The sequence below is a fragment of the Artemia franciscana genome, chromosome 17, assembly GCF_032884065.1.
Source record: "Artemia franciscana chromosome 17, ASM3288406v1, whole genome shotgun sequence".
Taxonomy (NCBI): Eukaryota; Metazoa; Arthropoda; class Branchiopoda; order Anostraca; family Artemiidae; genus Artemia; species Artemia franciscana.
Window position 1 is genome coordinate 19,477,369 of NC_088879.1, and position 18,452 is coordinate 19,495,820.

The following is an 18,452-nucleotide window of genomic DNA, read 5'->3' on the forward strand; positions in this document are numbered from 1 at the left end:
GGAACGACAATCTTGCTCATAATCTTAATCCTAGAATTCGTCATTGTTTTTTATCTTAGAAAAAGAAGTGAAGTATCTTTGCGCTCGGTAATCTATACTGCTGGATTAACAGATAATAAATATATAATTAATAAAATAGTCTAATATTTCAAATATAATTATAGTGCAGTTAATTGGCAAATCGATTCTTTCAGTTTGATTATTTACAGGAGTGCATTTATGCTCGGAATTTTTAAAATTGTGTCTTCTTTATGCCGAAAAGAAAGCATAATTTTAATTTGATTGATTTTTTCTTTTTGAAATAGCATCGTATTTGTGTATACAGTGCTTTTGTGTTGGTGATAGGATCGGGTAGACTCTACAGAAAAGAACTCTACAGGATTTTAATGAAAAACTAGGAGTGTCCTGCAAAGTACTCTTAAATATTGCCGAAAATGATCATTGAAAGAGGATTTTTTTTGTAGATAGGTATATTATTCAAAAAAAAATTACTTCTTGTCTACTTCTTTTTTCTTGTATCCTGTGATGATTGTTCTATTCTGAGATAATCTAAATGTAAATCCCTTCCATGTTTCCTCTTTCTATTCTTGTATGGAAAATAAATTTGTTGCCATCATGTATTTCTTAAAGTTATCCTCCATTTTTGTTCACTATTATAACTTTTCTAACCTATTCAGTTTTGCATTAGTATTAAACCTCTTAAAGACCCAGTCATTGGCTAAATTCTTACTTCAAAGATTATGCTTCACTTTGAAAATTTCAGTGCTATTAAAAGAGGCCAAACCATAACGGATAATGTCATCTTTATTAATTCCCGTGTTAATACTCCTTTGAACAAAATTCAGCATCGTGGAAACTATTAGTTTATCTTGATTGTCCGTTTCTCGCATAGCTGAGCTCATAGGTTATTATTGGCTGCAAGGCATCATATCTATTTATTCTTTATACAAGTGTTTGGAGAACTAGGTTAGCTAGTCTTCAAGAGTAAAAAAGCTTCCACCTCCTGGATATAAGTTTGGTGGCACGTCTTTTGAAACTATTGTTTGTTTTTTTAATATAGGGAGGATATAGAAATTGTAGCTTCGAGCTTAAAACCAACAAGTCCATCACACGGAAGGCTTATGGCTTTTGGAGATCGATTGGAAAGGGTATACTTAACTAGCCACAGATTTCTTAGTATGGGTGCTGAAATTTAGTTCACTGTGAATAAAAAATCTCACTCGTTATTTACAAAGGGGGTTGGATGGCTTCAAAGAAAATAACCACGCCTTATTTAGTATCTACCAACTAAAGGCAAGCCGATACATCAATTAAGATATGGCTTAAGTGTGAGATTTTCGATACTCAGGTAGCATATTCATAGACAGAAAACGTTGCAACTCTGGTCGGATATTCACTGTATCACCATCATCAAGCTCTCCGACATTTTGTCTTAGCACTTGGGCTGCCTTTTAGCCAGCCCTTTGGCTGGCTGAGAACTAGTAAAATAAATAAAATTGGTAAGTATAAAGCTCTTTGTACCTTCTATAGATGTATAGTCGACTTGTTTTAATGGAAAATTAGGGTAACAAAAGCTGCAGGCCTTTGGTGTGTATGTTTAGCCTAGGCTATATTAACAGAGGTCAGACTCCATCCCATTAATTTGCAAATATATACCCTGCGTACTGAATCCAAATTCATTGTTCTCGGTCAAGTAAAACAGAAGGTTTTTGATAAATGTGGGATAGTGTATATTTCTTACCTTAAAATAAAGAGTAGCCTATAGGTTACCACTTCATGCTTTTTTTTGTTATTTACAAATATGTCTGTTTAGGTTTACATTTTGTTTTAAGTGCTTTATATATCCTTGAAGATAATAAATTTTCTCTTCAGTTTTTTGGTCCCTCAATGGGTCAAATCATCAGCATCAAACTTTCAAACTGATTGTTTTATTATATATTCATTTGTAAGGTGTAATAAGCATTAAGGTAAAATTCTTGTTTAGTGACTTCTTGCTATCTTGGAAAGTGGTTAGGTTAGGAAGGTAAAATTCTAGTTAATTGACTTCTTGCTATCTCAGAAAGGGTTTAGGTTAAGAAAATTGAAACTTTCAGGGATGAATCTACAGCCTAAAGTATGTCCTGGGAAGGTATTTTGAAGCAACTACCTCCACTCCTCCCTCTAAAGTGCCCTGACCTTTGATGACCTTTAAAAATATGTGTGTTGTAAAATTGAAACCTTGCAAAATAGATATTCTGCTGAATTGAAGCACAACAAAATTATTTTCAGCTTCATGACTTGCTCAATTCCATTTTATAAGGTTTTAAAGATATGCAAATAAATTTTGAAAAAAAAACATTGATATGGCTCCAAATTATACTCAAATAACAGGAATTGCATTTTCAGAACTAAAGGTAGAGAAAAATCAACTAGCAACTGAAAATTAAGGTAAAATGTTGTTTTGTCAAAATTTCAATTGGTGTAGACCTGTCATGTTGGCAAATTTCAGGGCCCTCTGGAGGGAGGAGTGGAGGTGGGTACTTTAACATACCTTCCCAGGACATACTTTAGCCTGTAGACCTATCTCTGAAAGTTTTCATTTTCTTAACTTAAACCCTTTCCAAGATAGCAAGAAGTCAAGTAACTAGAGTTTTACCAAATGAAACTTTCAGGGATGGGTTTACAGGCCAAATTATGTCCCAGGAAAGTATTTTGAACTACCTAACTCCACTCTCTTCCCCTCTAGAGGGTCCTAACCTTTGATGACCTTTGAAAATATTTGTGTTATAAAAGTGAAACCTTGCAAAATAGATCTTCTGCTTGAATGAAGTACAACAAAATTGTTTTCAGCTTCACATTGCTCAATCCCATTTACAAGGTTTTAAACATATGTTAATACATTTCCTAAATTAAAAAAAAAATATTGATATGGCCCAGAATTCTATTCAAATAACAGATATTGCATTTTCAGAACTAAAGGCAGAGAAAAAGCAACTGGTAGCTGAAAATTTAGGTAAAAAAGTGTTTTGTCAAAATTTCAATAGATATTGACCTATCATGTAGGCAAATGTCAGGGCCCTATAGAGGGGGAATGAGTAGATGTGGGCACTTTTAAAATAACTTCCTGGGATATACTTTAGCCTGTAGACCCATCCCTGAAAGTTTCATTTTTCTAACCTAACCCCTTTTCAAGATAGTAAGAAGTCACTAAACTAGAATTTAACCAGTACTGGTTTGTCATGAATAAGTTAAATAATCTTAAATTTTGACTAAATGTCTAAATACATGTGTTTTTATCAAATTGGGATAGTTTGGTTCAATACAACAGAGGACTCAATAAATTATATTTAAATGTTTTTGAGTAATTAGTATTTACTTTTTCTTGGAGGGGGGGGACTTCAAACCATGTTATTGAAATGACTATAAATATGTTATAGCCCAGTTCTAAAGATGGTTTTTGGTCACATCCTACTTCCTCTTGTTTTGCCTTTGCTGCTTCTACAGAATTGCATATCATCTATCAGGGTAGGAGTCAATAGATATTTCATCTTTTAGAGATTGGACTCTAATGTCTTGCATCCTTTGTATGAATATGAATAGGATAATCATTTCTCAATCTTCCCTTTTTGTGAGGAAAATGGTTTGTGTTAGTGTTAAAATGTGTGCTGAAAAAGAGACATGCATTATAACTTATAAAAATGGTTTTCAAAAATGGAAAGAAATGTATGATACTATTAGGCCTAAAAAAGAATAGAAATAAACTATTTTATGCTATGTATTACAAGTAAAATATTGTTTTACAAATCAGAGATGTATTACTTATGATTAAAAGATACATTATAATAAGTCAACCTTAATTTCAACATGACTATTTCTTTTTAATATTGCTTCTCAGAATCTACCTCTCTAGGGTTGAAATTTGTTCCATCACCTGGTTAATAGGCAAATTAAATGTGTAGTCTGTTTAATTTAATTTGCTGGCAAGAGGGGGTGAGGAACAGAAAGAAGATTTATTTTTAGCTTTAGCCAATCTATATTAATCCATTGTTTTCTTCTACCTTAACAGTTTTAGCAAGTGAGTTGTGGAATTACTAGTCACTGTCTTGGATTTTTTTTTAAGTTTTTAAATTTCCTTGGCACAAAGTAAAGGTTTGATTATAAGTTGCTTCTGGCTGGCACAGCTATAATAATTTTACCCTTGTGTGAAGATTTATAAGATTTCTGCTGTCCATGAAACTTTCTATGACTTTCATTTCTAAGAATTAGCTAAAATATTTTTATGAAATATTAAATTTGTTTGTGCATCTGATACAGTGTTTTTTTCTATGCATGACTGTATTTTGTTTTCCTGAAAACTGGCATTTCTTGTTTAAATGCTCCTGCCTGTGGAGGAGCACTGTGTTGGCTAGGGCTATTCTGGTCCCCCTGGCCCTGGGGAACTGTGTTAACCCAGAAGTTTTATTTTTCTGATGTGTAAAGTAGTTTTAACAAAATGATTATCTCAAAATGTTTGTCAGATGGGTTTTTGAAAAAAAGGCACAAGGAGGCTAGATCTGATATATTTGGGGGAAAACAGCATGGTTAGGATGGCTAGTTGCCCTCCAATCACTTTTGACTCTTGCTAGTGGCACTAGAACTCCCAATTTTCAATCAAATGAGCCCCCTGTGAATTTTATATAACAATCCCTTCTATATGAAGTACCTCTGGGAGAAAAATTGCAACCATAGGCAGTGCTATAGCACTACCTCTCAAATACTCCTCCCAGTGGATTAGCATTGTTTATCTGTCAGACAAAGAATATGTCAAAGGTAATGGCATCCTCATTGCCTCACCACAGAGACAATTTTTTTGTTATGTGTAAGTACAGATCTTGTCATTGCTGACATGATCTTACCAGATGATCCAGTAAAGACAGTTATTTTCAAACAGAGTTTCTCCTGTTCTTTAATTAGCTTCATGCATTCTATTGATCAACTGAGAAGAGAAAAAAACCTTTGCTCAGTAACAGTTGGGGCTTCAAGTTCAGTGATTATACTGTTGAATTTCAGATTGGTTAAAATTTGAAATACTTCCACCATCTGATGCTACCTTTCAACTGCTATGCTCTGCGCATTTGCCTCCAGTGGGTTATTATTATTTTTTTTTTTTACAAGTGAACTGACCAAAGTTTGACCTAGATGTTTGGCTGGACTTTTCAGGATGTTAAGGTTAACTCAGTTATGTCTACCCTGTAGGTATTCCTAGATAGTGTAGTTCCTGAGTACTGGTCATGCAAGCAGTCTACAGAAAATTGCTTGTGTGTGGGAGGTAGACTGTGCGATTTACTTTGTGGTGGGAAATATTTGAATGCTTCTTTTATGCTGTATAGCTAATTTTTCTTGTTCTGTAGTTTTCAAAGTTTCTTTTGTCTATCATTTAGACCTGGGTGGAAAAATTTTGCAAATGCTTACTGATCACCTACTAGTCACATTTTTGGCGGGTCCCTGAAAGGACCCACTTTTTTCAGGGTATGACCCTGAAAGGGTCATATTATCTGTCGGCACTGTTTCCTTTTACTTCGATTAACTATAGTACAACATTTTCTAATTTCGGAAACATGTCAAATAGCTAAATAAGTTAACATTCTTTTTTTTGTTTACCTCAATAGAAATTATCAGTCAACCAAGGGGATAAAGAAGAAGAAGAAAAGAAATTTCTTAGGTCTGAGCCTTGTAAAGGCAGAACTAAGTAAAAAGAAAGTTCTGAGAGGGTCCTTTAAGCAATTTCAAGGAAAAGATGTTCTAAAGTGTCCTAAATTTATAATTCTTTTCTTATAAAAGTGACACACATTTATACCCAAACACTGTCTTAGTGGAAAATGAGCTTTTCCAAAGCTTATTTGCTCTTACTAGCTATCATACCTATGCTGCTTAATGGAACTTGTTGAAATAATAATAGTTTTTATTTGCAGGCTAAAATTTAACAAAATTGGTTCTAATTTTGTCCATAATTTGTTGTAATGTCAGGTTCTTTTCATTTATTGGAATGAATTGAAAAATAACCAATATTAGTGCTTTTATTTCTTCAAGTGTAAACCAGTATGCATGCAAAATGAAACAAAGCAAAATTCTACAAAATAAAGTTTTGATGTCTTGAATTTTCTAATGTTTTCAAAAGAATTTCTTAAATGTCCGTGGATCAATCTATTGGGAAGGTCCCCTGCCCATATACTCAGGACAATTCTCAAGATGACGCGGTAGGGCTACTTTAAAATTATGCATATATCAAATTTACAAATGATGAAAGTAAATGAAATACTAAGATTGAAATAAATCAAATTAATGTCGCAATAATTCCATTTCTGAACCAAACTTGTGGTTATTTTTCATTTTGTTATACATTAAACAAATTTGGTAGATAAAAAACATATATTTGAATACACTAGTAGATGGACTTGCCACCGGTATAGAACCTCACTAAGTGCTGTATTGCTTATTAATGTAGAAAATTACTGAGGTGTACTTGTGACTGTTTCATACCATATTGTTCTTCAGTTCTCTAAGAAGGAGATTGCACATTTGGCTTTCAAGAAAATAAAGTTAAAATCTACTCATATTTCTCTGGTCTCACGCTCTGACGAAAATTGAAGAGTATCAGAAAATTCAAATTGGATTCTTGTATGTTCTTGCTGGTTGTCAATCACATACTTTTTGATAGAACTTGTTGAAATGGTGAAATTTTTTATGTGAGGGACGAAATTCAATCCAAAATAATGCTGATTTCGTTAAATAATTTGTCGTAATGTCAGGTATTCACCATATAATCCTCATATGGAAAAATATTTAATGTTAAGATTTCTTTTTCTTTAGATGTAAATAACTGTTTATGCTAAATGAACAAATAAAATTCTTGAAAATGAGTTTTGACGACTTATAAAAGTGACTTGTCACTCAAGCAATCTCTTTTTAAAACTGTTGTAGCTTTGGTAGTTAATCTGATAGTAATAAGGTTTATCTAATACCGTTATAATTAATGTAACAGTGTTAATCTAGTAGCGCTATATAATAATTAATCCAGTAGTTAATCTAATAACGATGCAGGAGTGGTGTCTTGAGATTCGGCATTTAAGGAGATATGGTACTAAAAATTCGTGGTATGAGCTTCAGCATCGGCTGGAGACAAAGGGCCTATTCTTGAATTGCCACAATGGACCATCTTTCATCGAGAGGAGTTGACAATTTGTGATTTTACTATGATATTTGATTCTAAACATGGTGAAATTTTCTGTCCCTTTTATTAGCGATCTTGTCAGTCAAAACGGTTGACACCACAGGGTACCAGGGACTTAGATCCAGCATTTTATTGGGTGGGGGGGGGCAAGAGGGGTCTATATCCGGATAGTAAAGGGATATGGGCCATATAATGATTATTTCTCCGAATTAATCGGATATTAATTCGAATCCCAGTGTACCCAATTCTTCAGTTTGGGACGGGGGTCAGTGGCGTGACTGTAAGCTTAGTCAGAGTCGACCCAGCTCTAAATGGGTACCTGGAGAAATCTGGGGAAGGTAAACAGGAAGGGTGTGCGAAAGCACAGGATGGCTGGCCCCCAACCCCCCATTGCACTTCCTGGCTGAAGGGCCAAGAAACGGAGATCAGCACCGCCGGTACGGACTGTAAAGTCTAATGCCTTATCCTTTACCTTACCTTTTTATTTCTCCGAATTATTGGGGAGACAACAGCCCCCTTGCCCCCCACCCCAAAGGAAGCCCCTGCAGGAACTCCTCAAGCATTCGAATCGCTCAAATGATAATTCCTTTGTGCCAATTTTTAACTTTTTCCTAGTAGGTATGCTAGAAGACTTTTAGAGACTGCTCTTGCCTGAACTTGAAAAACGAATTTTTGTTCCTTTAAATAAAAAAAAAGACGCTTTTTGAATATGCGACTTTAATCAGAACTGAATATCTATCTCCTACACAAAACGCTAGAAGTTAAATGGTTTATCCAAAATTTTTTTGTAAAGTCGGTTGTTGCTTTTAGTTTTTTGTCATTTATTTGGACCTTTTATCCAAGCTCTAACAGTTATGGCAAGACCACCCAAAAAAGTTTAAATAATTTGGCCGCACAAACTGAAATGTCTATTATGGACAAGATAGGCAATCTTTTAAGGTCATGTATCATCCTATAGCTTGAAAGTAGAGACAATATTTTGAATGCAGGGTTTTATCTTGTTTTGGCAAAATGGAGATTTTGGCTTGATTCCTACCCAGTTTATTTTCCCTCAAGCAATTGACAGGACTAAAATAGATAATAAAAACTTTGGCCAATATGTAAATAAATTCACTTATGTTTGCTTATTTCCTAGAGCTAGAAAAGCAACTACTCCCATCAATGTCTGACAGCAGCCAAACGCTCGGGTCCAGAGGAAGAAACTCAAGACCAAGGTAAAAATAATATTCTCTTATATTTTTTTTCTTGTGCGTGTATTTTCTTTTGCTGCAATAGTGAATAGAAAAATGCTTAGTTTATAGGGAAGGTAGTTGTTCTTTCAGCTGAAACTTCTATATTTTCCCTTGTAGCCGCGCTTTCTTGCTGACGCAAAACTTCTCATGGACATCGGATGCAGGGAAAATGCACGCTGAAGTATTTATGTCAAATCAGTTCATTTTTTCCATTGTAATGGCAATAATAAAACAAGTAACATGTACTTAGGCATAAATCCAATTAATATTTTTTAACGGATGCGTTTTCATTGGTTCAGTTGAGATATCTCAATCCAGTGTTTGAATCTCCATAGTACATAACTACGCTGCTAAAAATGGATGAACCAGGACCAAAAAAAAACACAAAATAGCTGCTTTTGCCCAAAAATGCAGCTTTGTGAGCCAAGTGTTCTTCTTCGAGTATAGGTTAGTTGACTGTTGACCTACGCGATTTTTCCACCTTACGCATGTTTTTTAGTGTGTTTTGATGAACTTGACTCCGCACATCAAAATCCAAATATTTTTCTAAAACCTCTCCCCCTGGACCCATCTTAGGTCCATTCATACCTGAAGACTGTGATTTGCCTCTGGCTATTCAAAATTATGAAGTTTTTGAGGCAGTATCACATTTACATTGTGTTGCCACGTTCAACAGTGAAAATACATGAGCAAATCTAATTAGTCAACTTGACAAGACTTCGTGTTCGTAAAAAATAAAACATAGATATTCTATTGATACCCAAAGAGAAATAAACTTCGAAGGGAAAGTCAAACCTTCTTAAGGTGCTGGTGTCATATCTTCTTAGTATATTTTTTTTGTGCTGGTTTTTTACCCACGTTTCTGTTATTTTTTTATTTGGTGCCTGCTTCTACTGAAAACATGCATAATTTTTTTAAAAATAGAATTTCTGACTTTGCTAGTTTTTTATGGCACTTGGTATTAACCAAGTGACATATAGCAATCGCAAGTTCTGTCTGTCGGTCCCGGTTTTGCTACTTTAGGCACTTCCAGGTAAGCTAGGACGATGAAATTTGGCAAGCGTATCAGGGACCGGACCAGATTAAATTAGAAATAGTCGTTTTCCCGATTTGACCATCTGGGGGGAGTGGGGGGGCCGGTTAATTCGCAAAAAAATAGAAAAAATGTAAGTATTTTTAACTTAAGAGCGGGTGATTGGATCTTAATGAAATGTGATGTTTGGGATGATATTGTGTCTCAGAAATCTTATTTTAAATCCCGACCGGATCTGATGATATTGGGGGGAGTTGGAGGGGGGAAACCCCTCCACTCTCTCACACCTAAGCCGAGGATATGCTTAAACCTATTGGTTTTCTGCTTTGATGTATGTTCAACAGTTGTTTACTCTTAAAAATAATGGTCTATTAGTTTACTATAAATACTATAATTTCTTGATTTAGATTAGAAACTAAAACCAGATTAATTTGGGTCTACAGTTGTGTTTTTTCAGGTCTTGATATCGAAACACGGATCATAGAAGACCAAGGAGAGAAGTTAAAGTTGACAATAAGGTTAGTCCACAAAATATCATTCACTCATCATATTAAACAGATCGTTATAGAAAGTTGCTCTTTTCAATGCAAACTTTGAAATTCATTTATATTTTTAACTTTAAGACCAACTGTAAGACAGTTTTTTAACCAATCAACCACTCTTTGAAATCGTTATTATGGGTCAAATTCAAATGTTCCCTCGTTAAAGAATTCTTGCTGATTGGGCATCTTTTTTTTTCTTTGTTCCTTTATTCAAGGCGCAAAGTACTTAGAGGTATCTGATATGCCGCTATTCAATTACTTAGTTCTGAAATTTCAAGAATTCAAATGTCTTTTGAACCTATTTTTGAAGGAACCACCAGAGGTATTCGCAGGATTAACGTCCCCAGGAAGATCGTTCTAGGTAGAAGTGGAACGCCAAATGAAGCTCTTCCTCAAGTACTGGGTTCTTGGCGTGTCCTCCCTTAGATAGTTGGATCGAGCTGTGTGCCTTCATGTCAGCCTCGTCGGTTGGACAAAGGTGGGAACAATTCGAGAGTGCTTGTTTGAGGGAGGTGAATTTATTTTATTGTAGAAAACAGTCATCGACGCTATATCAAAATTTTGATTAAGATGCTGGAGCAAGCTGTGTGTAGAGACGCAGCCTGCCCTGTTGGTCCTATTCTGGTTCTTTTGGAATGGTGGTAACAACATTTCAGGGGCACCAGCATATAGCAGGCATCCATATTGAGATGTGGGTCTGATAAAAAACTTGTAAAGTGGAATAATCGAGCTGGATGGAAGAAGGTTTTTGCAGCGAAGAGTAACACCGATCTTTCTTGTGCAGGAGGTTCTCCTCACCTGAACAAGGTGGTTATTCTAAGAGAGATTGATGGAGAAATGAATTTTCAGTAGACGAAACTCGTCGACTGTCTTTACAATTTCATTTTTGAAAAAGAAACTGTGCTATTCACGCTGCACCTTTGATCGGTTAATAAGAAACTTCTTTGGTTTCGATGTATTGCAGCTCATCATCCGTGTATCAGGCCACGTTTTGATTTTATTAAGATCCATCTGTAGTTAAAGGGAGGCTTGTATTGGATCTTCATGTCTTGGGATCGCCGAGTGGGTAGTAGTATCGACGGCAAAGTAGTGAAGAAGGATTTCAAGGATGTCCACAAACTCATCTCTATCGTCAAAACTGCATCTTGAATCAAAGTTTAAGATTCATTTTTGTCGGAAAAGAACTTTACCCCACCCCTATACATACTAGTTCAGTGTATATTCAAATTCAGGGTATATATTTGCACATTGAGGGGGGGGGGTAAAGTTGATTTCCAGTGCAAATGAATGTTAAATTTGGATTCAGGATGCAATTCTGACTGCAGGGGCATGTTTGAACTTTGGAACTACCATTGTATTTTTCTTTTTTTTTTCTTGGTTTACTAGTCCGCAAGAAACAGGTAGTTTATATTTTCGTATTCCTTATAGATCTCTAATTAGTCTTTCAACTAGGAAGAATGAGTTTTTTAATCCATTTTAATCACTATCTTTTGCGCAGTGATTGATTGCGCAATTAATTTGGATTATGTTTTTTATTCTTTCAACTATAAAAAACATGTTTCAAATGAATAAAATTCCTCACTAATAACATCTGGATATAGGTTTGGTGGAGTCAAATGCTTAATTTGTTTAATTTGGTTTGTAGTAAAAACAAAAAACAGTACACAATTCTCAAAATAGTCAAACTAAGACCACACCTCGCAAATTTTAGAGCCTAACATAGAGTTTAAAAGGGATTTTCATAGTGCTAGTTCTGATAGCTGTATATTTATTTTCCTCTCTTATAATGATTTGAGTTTTCACTACCAAAATATACGGTTTTAGATTTTCATCTTTAACGCCCATTTCCTCTTCTAGTGACACAGCAGGAATGGAGACACACTTTAGTCTGCCACGAGCTTATTATAGAGGTGCAGATGGTATTTTGCTTGTTTACGACGTAACGTCTTTAGTTAGTTTCAACAATCTCGAGAAATGGCTGCACCAGATCGAGAGGCATGCTTCATCAGATGCAGTAATTATGCTGCTTGGTAATAAATTTGACAAAGTGATAGAAATGGGTGATAAACAACAGGTGTGTTGTTCTTGTTTATTTATTTTTCTGAGTCTTTTATTAAGTCTTAAATTTCAGGAAGAAATCAGTTTATTAATCCTTAAAAATTATAGTTATACAATATTTCATCTTATAATAATTTTATAGACGGTATTTATTCTGAAATCCATAGCTGTGTAATCAAATTTCATCAAATGATTGTTTTATGACTGGTGAGACCCAAGAAAGTGGAAGGAGAAAATAATACCAAATGCATTAAATAGCCGCTGACAATCATAATCAGATCCAAAGTCACCGCCCTCTCTCTTTAAAACATCCTCAAATTGAGAAAAAATATAATTTTTGTTTTACATACAATTATTGTTTGGTTGATGTTCGTTGAAAATATTAATTTATAAGCTACAGCTGATTCATAAATCATATAAACATGCATTTTGGACATTAAACGTATTTTGTACAAAAATCAATGCTTTTTCACAAGTAGGAAGGAGTAAAATGTCACATTTCTTGTTTGTTGTTTTCTAACACTTTGTGAACTATTTAAAAGGGACATCAATTACAGTAACATTTTGCCATTTTTTGGTAGACATCTGTCGGCTCGGCAAAATTTATAAAAGGTTTTAACTTTGTCAAAATTTAATCGTCCTTTTGTGGCCGAAGTATTTTGTCCTTTGTTTTTCCTCCCGACATAATGATTATAAATTGTAGTGGTGCTATACAAAACGGGAGAATAACGATGAAAGGAAAAAAAAAATCTGGTCTGCTTCGACAATCATAAGGATCACTAGGATAAAGCAATGAACTGAGTAGTACTTGATATCTTGTCATTTTAGCAATTAAGTACTACATTTGAAACTACCTCAGAAAAATTCCATTTACGATATTATTTAAATCGACGCAAATCCTATGCTAAAGAACGAAATTTTGACTGTCTTTTGCCTTTAAATGCTTGCTCAAACGTCAATTTCCATGCCCTTGGTTCAAAAATATTAGTCCTACAAAAACTGTCACTGAAAAAAGAGTATATAGGAGACTCGGCTTAGATTGACTATTGTACTTACACTACAAACTGAAGCCCAGTGACCATGGAGTGGGTTCTGCTTTGAAAGCATACAAAGGGACTTCAAAAACGGACAAAGTGTGATTTCTGCAGTTTTTTCTCTTATTTAGACCAGTTATGCTTTTTGAATCAGCAGAAAGTGAATTAGATGTCTCAAATCTAAAAGTAATCTCCTATATAAAATGGAATTAAAACAAAGATTCAAAGTTTTGTGACCTGTTTTGGTGCTATATTGCTTCCGCACTTGGAGTAGTAATAAAATTCCGGGGTCAGAGAGGGCATCATTTACATAACTGGTTTACTTAAGAACCAGATTCGGTCGCGACCCTCCCTAGCAACCAGATTGCCTATACTCCAATGAGTATATAATATACATATGCTAAAAAGTGCATATTGCCTATTCTCCGGTTTGGCGTAATTTTAAACCCATTTTATGAGAAGAACATAATTATAAAGAATCAAAAGTGACATGTCTGCAACCCCTTTTTTCTTACGATGCGCGCTTGGATAAAGTAAACTGGGGAATTTTTCCGCAATGGATCAATTATCATGGATGTTTAGAGGGACTGACAGTCATCCATAACCCATTTCCAAGGGTCCTCAATGTCCCTCCCCCAACTCCTCTCCCATACCTTTGAACTCTTTATCTGTTGATTTTTTGTTCTTTTTTTACTTAGAAATCTTTGATATTTTTGGGAGGGGGCTTGGTCCCGGTTTGGCCACTTTAGGGACTTCTAGGTAAGCTAGGACGGTGAAATTTGGCAGAAATATCAGGGATCGGACCAGATTAAATTATGAATAGCTGTTTTCCTGATTTGACCATCTGGGGGAGAGTTGGGGGCCGGTTAATTCGGAAAAAAATGAAGAATTTTAACTTACGAACGGTTGATCAGATCTTAATGAAATTTTATGTTTGGAAGGATATCGCATCTCAGAGCTCTTATTTTAAATCCCGACCGCATCTGGTGACATTGGGGGGAAGTTGGGAGGGGGAAACCTAAAATCTTGGAAAACACTTAGAGTGGAGGGATCGGGATAAACCTTGGCAAGAAAAACAACCACAAGTACTAGATACATGATTGACATAACCAGAAAGGATCCGCTCTTTTTTGGGGTAGTTGGGGGAGTAGGGCTTTTTCTGAAAAATGAGGTATTTTTAACTTACGAACGGGTGATTGCATCTCAATGAAATTTTATATTTAGAAGGATATCGTGTCTCAAAGCTCTTATTTTAAATCCCGACCAGATCTGGTGACATTGCGGGGAGTTTGGGGTTGGGAATCTAAAATCATGGAAAACGCTTAGAGTGGAGGGATCGGGATGAAATTTGGTGGGAAAAATAAGCAGAAGTTTTATATACGTGACTGACATAATTGGAACGGATCCGCTCTATTGGGGGGGGGGTAATTCTTAAAATTTTGGAAAAATGACGTATTTTTAAGTTACGAAGGAGTGATCGGATCTTCATGAAACTTCTTAGTTAGCAGAACCTTGTAATGTAACTTACGAATGGGTGATCAGATATTAATAAAATTTGATATTTAGAAGGATCTTGTGCTTTAAAGATCTTATTTTAAATTCCGACCAGATCCTGTGACATTGAGGGGAGTTGGAGGGGAAAACCGGAATTCTAGGAAAACATGAAAATTGGAGTTTTTTTTTATCTTGCGAATAGGTGATCGGATATTAATGAAACTTTATAAATAGAGGTATCTTATGTCTCAGATGCTTTATTTTCGACTCGAATTGGATCCGGGGACATAGGGGGCTGGAGGAGGGAAACAGAAATCTTGGAAAACGCTTAGAGTGGAGAGATCAGGATGAAACATGATGGGAAGAATAAGCACAAGTTCTTGATACGTGATTGATATAATTGCAAAGGATCCGTTCTCTTTGGAGCAGCTGGGGGGTGTTAATTTTGAAAAATTAGAAAAATTGAGGTATTTTTAACTTAAGAACGGGTGACCGGATCTTAATGAAATTTGATATTTAGAAAGAATTCATGTCTCAGAGCTCTTATTTCAAATCCCGACCATATCTGTTGACATTTTGGGGAGTTGGAGGGATAAATCGTAAATCTTGGAAAACGCTTAGAGTGGAGGAATCGGGATGAAGCTTGGTGGACAGAATAAGCAAATTTTGTAGATACGTGATTAACGTAACCGTACTGGATTTGCTCTCTTTGGGGGAATACTGTTAGTTGTTCTTGAAATGTTATAAATGCGCCTTTTTTTTTTACCTTTATGTTCACAGTTGCTTTTGACTTTGTTGTACAATGTTTGTTTATTCCCTGAAAGTTTCTACTGTGGTCAATGGAACTCTGAGATACTGTCAATATGTCTTTTTGGCACCCTTGATGCACATATTGCGTTTTGATTTTGATCAGTACCATCTGTACAACTATCTGAAAGTCGCCTTAATACCCTAAGAAGTTGCTGAGATATTTTTGATATGCCCTTTTTTCAACCTGAATGCAGGTAGTATCTTATCGTTGAATTCAATTTGCTCTCTGATCATTCCTTGAAAGTTAAACTTGATATCAAAAGCTGTTCGTGACATGTTGCGGATACTGTCTTTTGACAATTTGTTCGGGATTTATCTCAACATGCACCGAAGGTTTCAGCTTTATACTTTAAACAATTCTTGTTATATTATATCAACTTTAAGCGATTCTTGTTATATTATAGGTTCATCATTTTGACGAAATGGATGCACATAGTGTCTTTCGATTTAGTTTAGAATCCTCCCCCAGCATCATCTGGAAGCGTCTACTAAATACTCTTAGCCGCTCTTGATATTTTGCAGACGCGTCCTTTCGACTACTTAGGTGTATATAGTATACTTTGATTTTGTTCGACACCCTCCTCACCAATGATTGACGGTTTCAACTTAATACCCTTAGAAATTACTAAGATATTGGAGATGTGCTCTTTTGACTACCTGGATGCACATATATTCTTATGATTCAATTCGATTTTCTTCTCCACCTTCTCCTTAAAGTTTAAACTAAAAACCCCTAGCTGCTCAGTTATTGTATACTAGCTATTTTGACAATCATGATATTAGTCTACTTTCATGTTTAATTCCTGGTCTGACGTGTTGAGAGCCAAAATAATTGGACAATATCAACGCGGTAGCTCCCGAAAATGTCTGGGACAGCACTGCAACGCAACTGTGACCATGACTGGGGTCTCATTCGGAACCGGTTTTAGACTGATTGGAAACCAGTAACATCTGGATTGCCTCGTGGGTTGGACCTCACTTCCTCAAGGCCATGGTCACACAACAGTTGCATGCGCAATCAGTTAGCAATTATAGTCTCAAAACAGTTGCCCCATGGCCGTTGGGCCTTAGTCGCTCCTGAGCCGTTCTTGATAGTGCAAATGTGTCTTTCTTACGACCTTGTTACACGTAGTACACCTTCCTGACTCTCATACAGTTCACCACCCTTCTCACCATACCCCAAGACCTCACTAAATTTGATTTCCAAGGATTTCAATAAAAGGGGTACCAGAATTGATAATAAGTAAAATACGCTTAGCTATATATATATATATATATATATATATATATATATATATATATATATATATATATATATATATATATATATATATATATATGCATAATATGTTAGTTCTTCATCACTTTTTTGATGGTTTTATCTCCGTGGGGCTCTTAGTAAATGTAAATTTTTAAATCACACCTTATCTAACCATGAAAGTTTTTGCCCAGAAAATTTCTTTTCCGCCAAAAACTAATCCATGCTACCCCCGCCCCTCCTTAGGTAGTGCTCATTTTCACATTTAGCATTTATCTTGTATTGACTAATTCAGTTTTAAGGAACACATTTGTATCGTTGCTTTTCCTATATCACAAAATGTTCCAGGAAAGTCTAAAAGGATTTGTTAATAGCAAGCATAATTACATGTGAAGAAAAAAGGTCTTGACCCCAGACATCGCAACCATCTTGAGGTTTTTGCTCTTGTAATGTATTTAGCCAGTCTTCAAAATATATCCTTCTATAAATTTTTTAGTTCGGAAAAACATATTGTCTATTGTCTGCAAATGATTGACTTTTCTTTTCTTTTCTAGATAATGAAATAATGAAGTAGCTGGGCAGTAAATTTCGGAACTCTCTGTATAAGCCTGTTCTCTGTTGCATTCGTCCTTTTGTGTATAGACGCTTATTTTTACATAAAAAGACAGTGCAGCAGAACTGGTTTCTTATAATTTTAAAGTTTAAATAAAAGAAATAAGGGTTCTAAATCTCAAGTTAAATAGAATCTCAGTAAAATTCGTGTATATTTTTTTTTTTTGCTCCCCTTTTTATATTTTACTAAAAAAATAGAACCCTAAAAAAATTTTTAATCAATTTTGCTTCAATTTTTTGCTCATTTTTCACCTAACGAATTTACTGCTCATTGAAGCTGTGGAATTATGTGGCCTCTGCTCCTGCCAAAGAACCTTTTCCTGGCTCAACATACAACAACATTTTTTTATTTTATATTTTAATATAAATTTAATCAATAAAATATTGTTTCTTTGTATTCTTGCAAACTACTTGTTGTTCTTAGAGCTAGGGATAGTTCATAGGGACGGAGTACAAGAGGAGAAAATTAAAATAAATACATAACTATGTTTATCAAAACAATTTATGAAGAGCACTTACTATACACGAACAACTATTGTATACTTTCAACTTTAAGCATCCCCTTTTAAGAAGGGGATGCCATGAAGGAAAAGTGATATTGTGGTTATGTTTCAAAAACAGTTTCGACAGACCTATTTTGGGCCTGCCATTTTATATTTGCGGATTAATGCTAAACTTAAAAAATGTAGCTAGGACTTTTTTATATATAGAGTGAACCTGATAAAAGTAGGAAAGGGGATCTTGCTTGTCCAAAAACCCCAATGCCAGGGTTTACTGTATCTATATGCTTACTAATGGCGAAGTAATAATAATCATAAAATGACTAAAATAATTCATTCTTTCAAATATATTGACCATCGGGTAAAGAATAATTTCAATTGAAAATATATTGCGTATTCATTGAAGAGGCAATGCTACTAATTGTTTTGGGGAGTTAAATGAGGGTTGCACAACTCATATTAATGGCCTTTTCCGTTTCTTTTTGTGCTGGATTTCTTCACTCAATTTAGTCTGTTTGGTTTAAGATTGTTAACTTAGAGGATTCGACTTATGCCCGCTCTGATCTCTAAGATTGTGTCTTTTCTTTCGCGAAAATGCATCGTTTTCATGCATTGAATTTTTAAATCAAATAACAGTGTATACAGTACTTTTGCGTTGACGATAGCTTCTGGTCTATGGATGAGCATCCT

At 35.0% G+C, this 18,452-nt stretch overlaps 1 protein-coding gene and 1 long non-coding RNA gene across 2 annotated transcripts; both read left to right on the top strand.

The window, feature by feature from the left end:
• Positions 1–1,384: 1,384 nt before the first annotated feature.
• Positions 1,385–9,972, top strand: LOC136037967 (uncharacterized). The gene is made up of 3 exons (XR_010620093.1): positions 1,385–1,499; positions 8,325–8,403; positions 9,912–9,972. It is a non-coding gene; the product is annotated as an uncharacterized LOC136037967 (long non-coding RNA).
• A 594-nt stretch (positions 9,973–10,566) lies between these two features.
• Positions 10,567–15,904, top strand: LOC136037506 (ras-related protein Rab-8B-like). The gene is made up of 3 exons (XM_065720227.1): positions 10,567–10,637; positions 11,854–12,070; positions 15,797–15,904. Exons 1-3 carry the CDS (start codon positions 10,567–10,569, stop codon positions 15,902–15,904), a joined length of 396 nt encoding a protein of 131 aa, XP_065576299.1.
• The last annotated feature ends 2,548 nt before the right edge of the window (positions 15,905–18,452 follow it).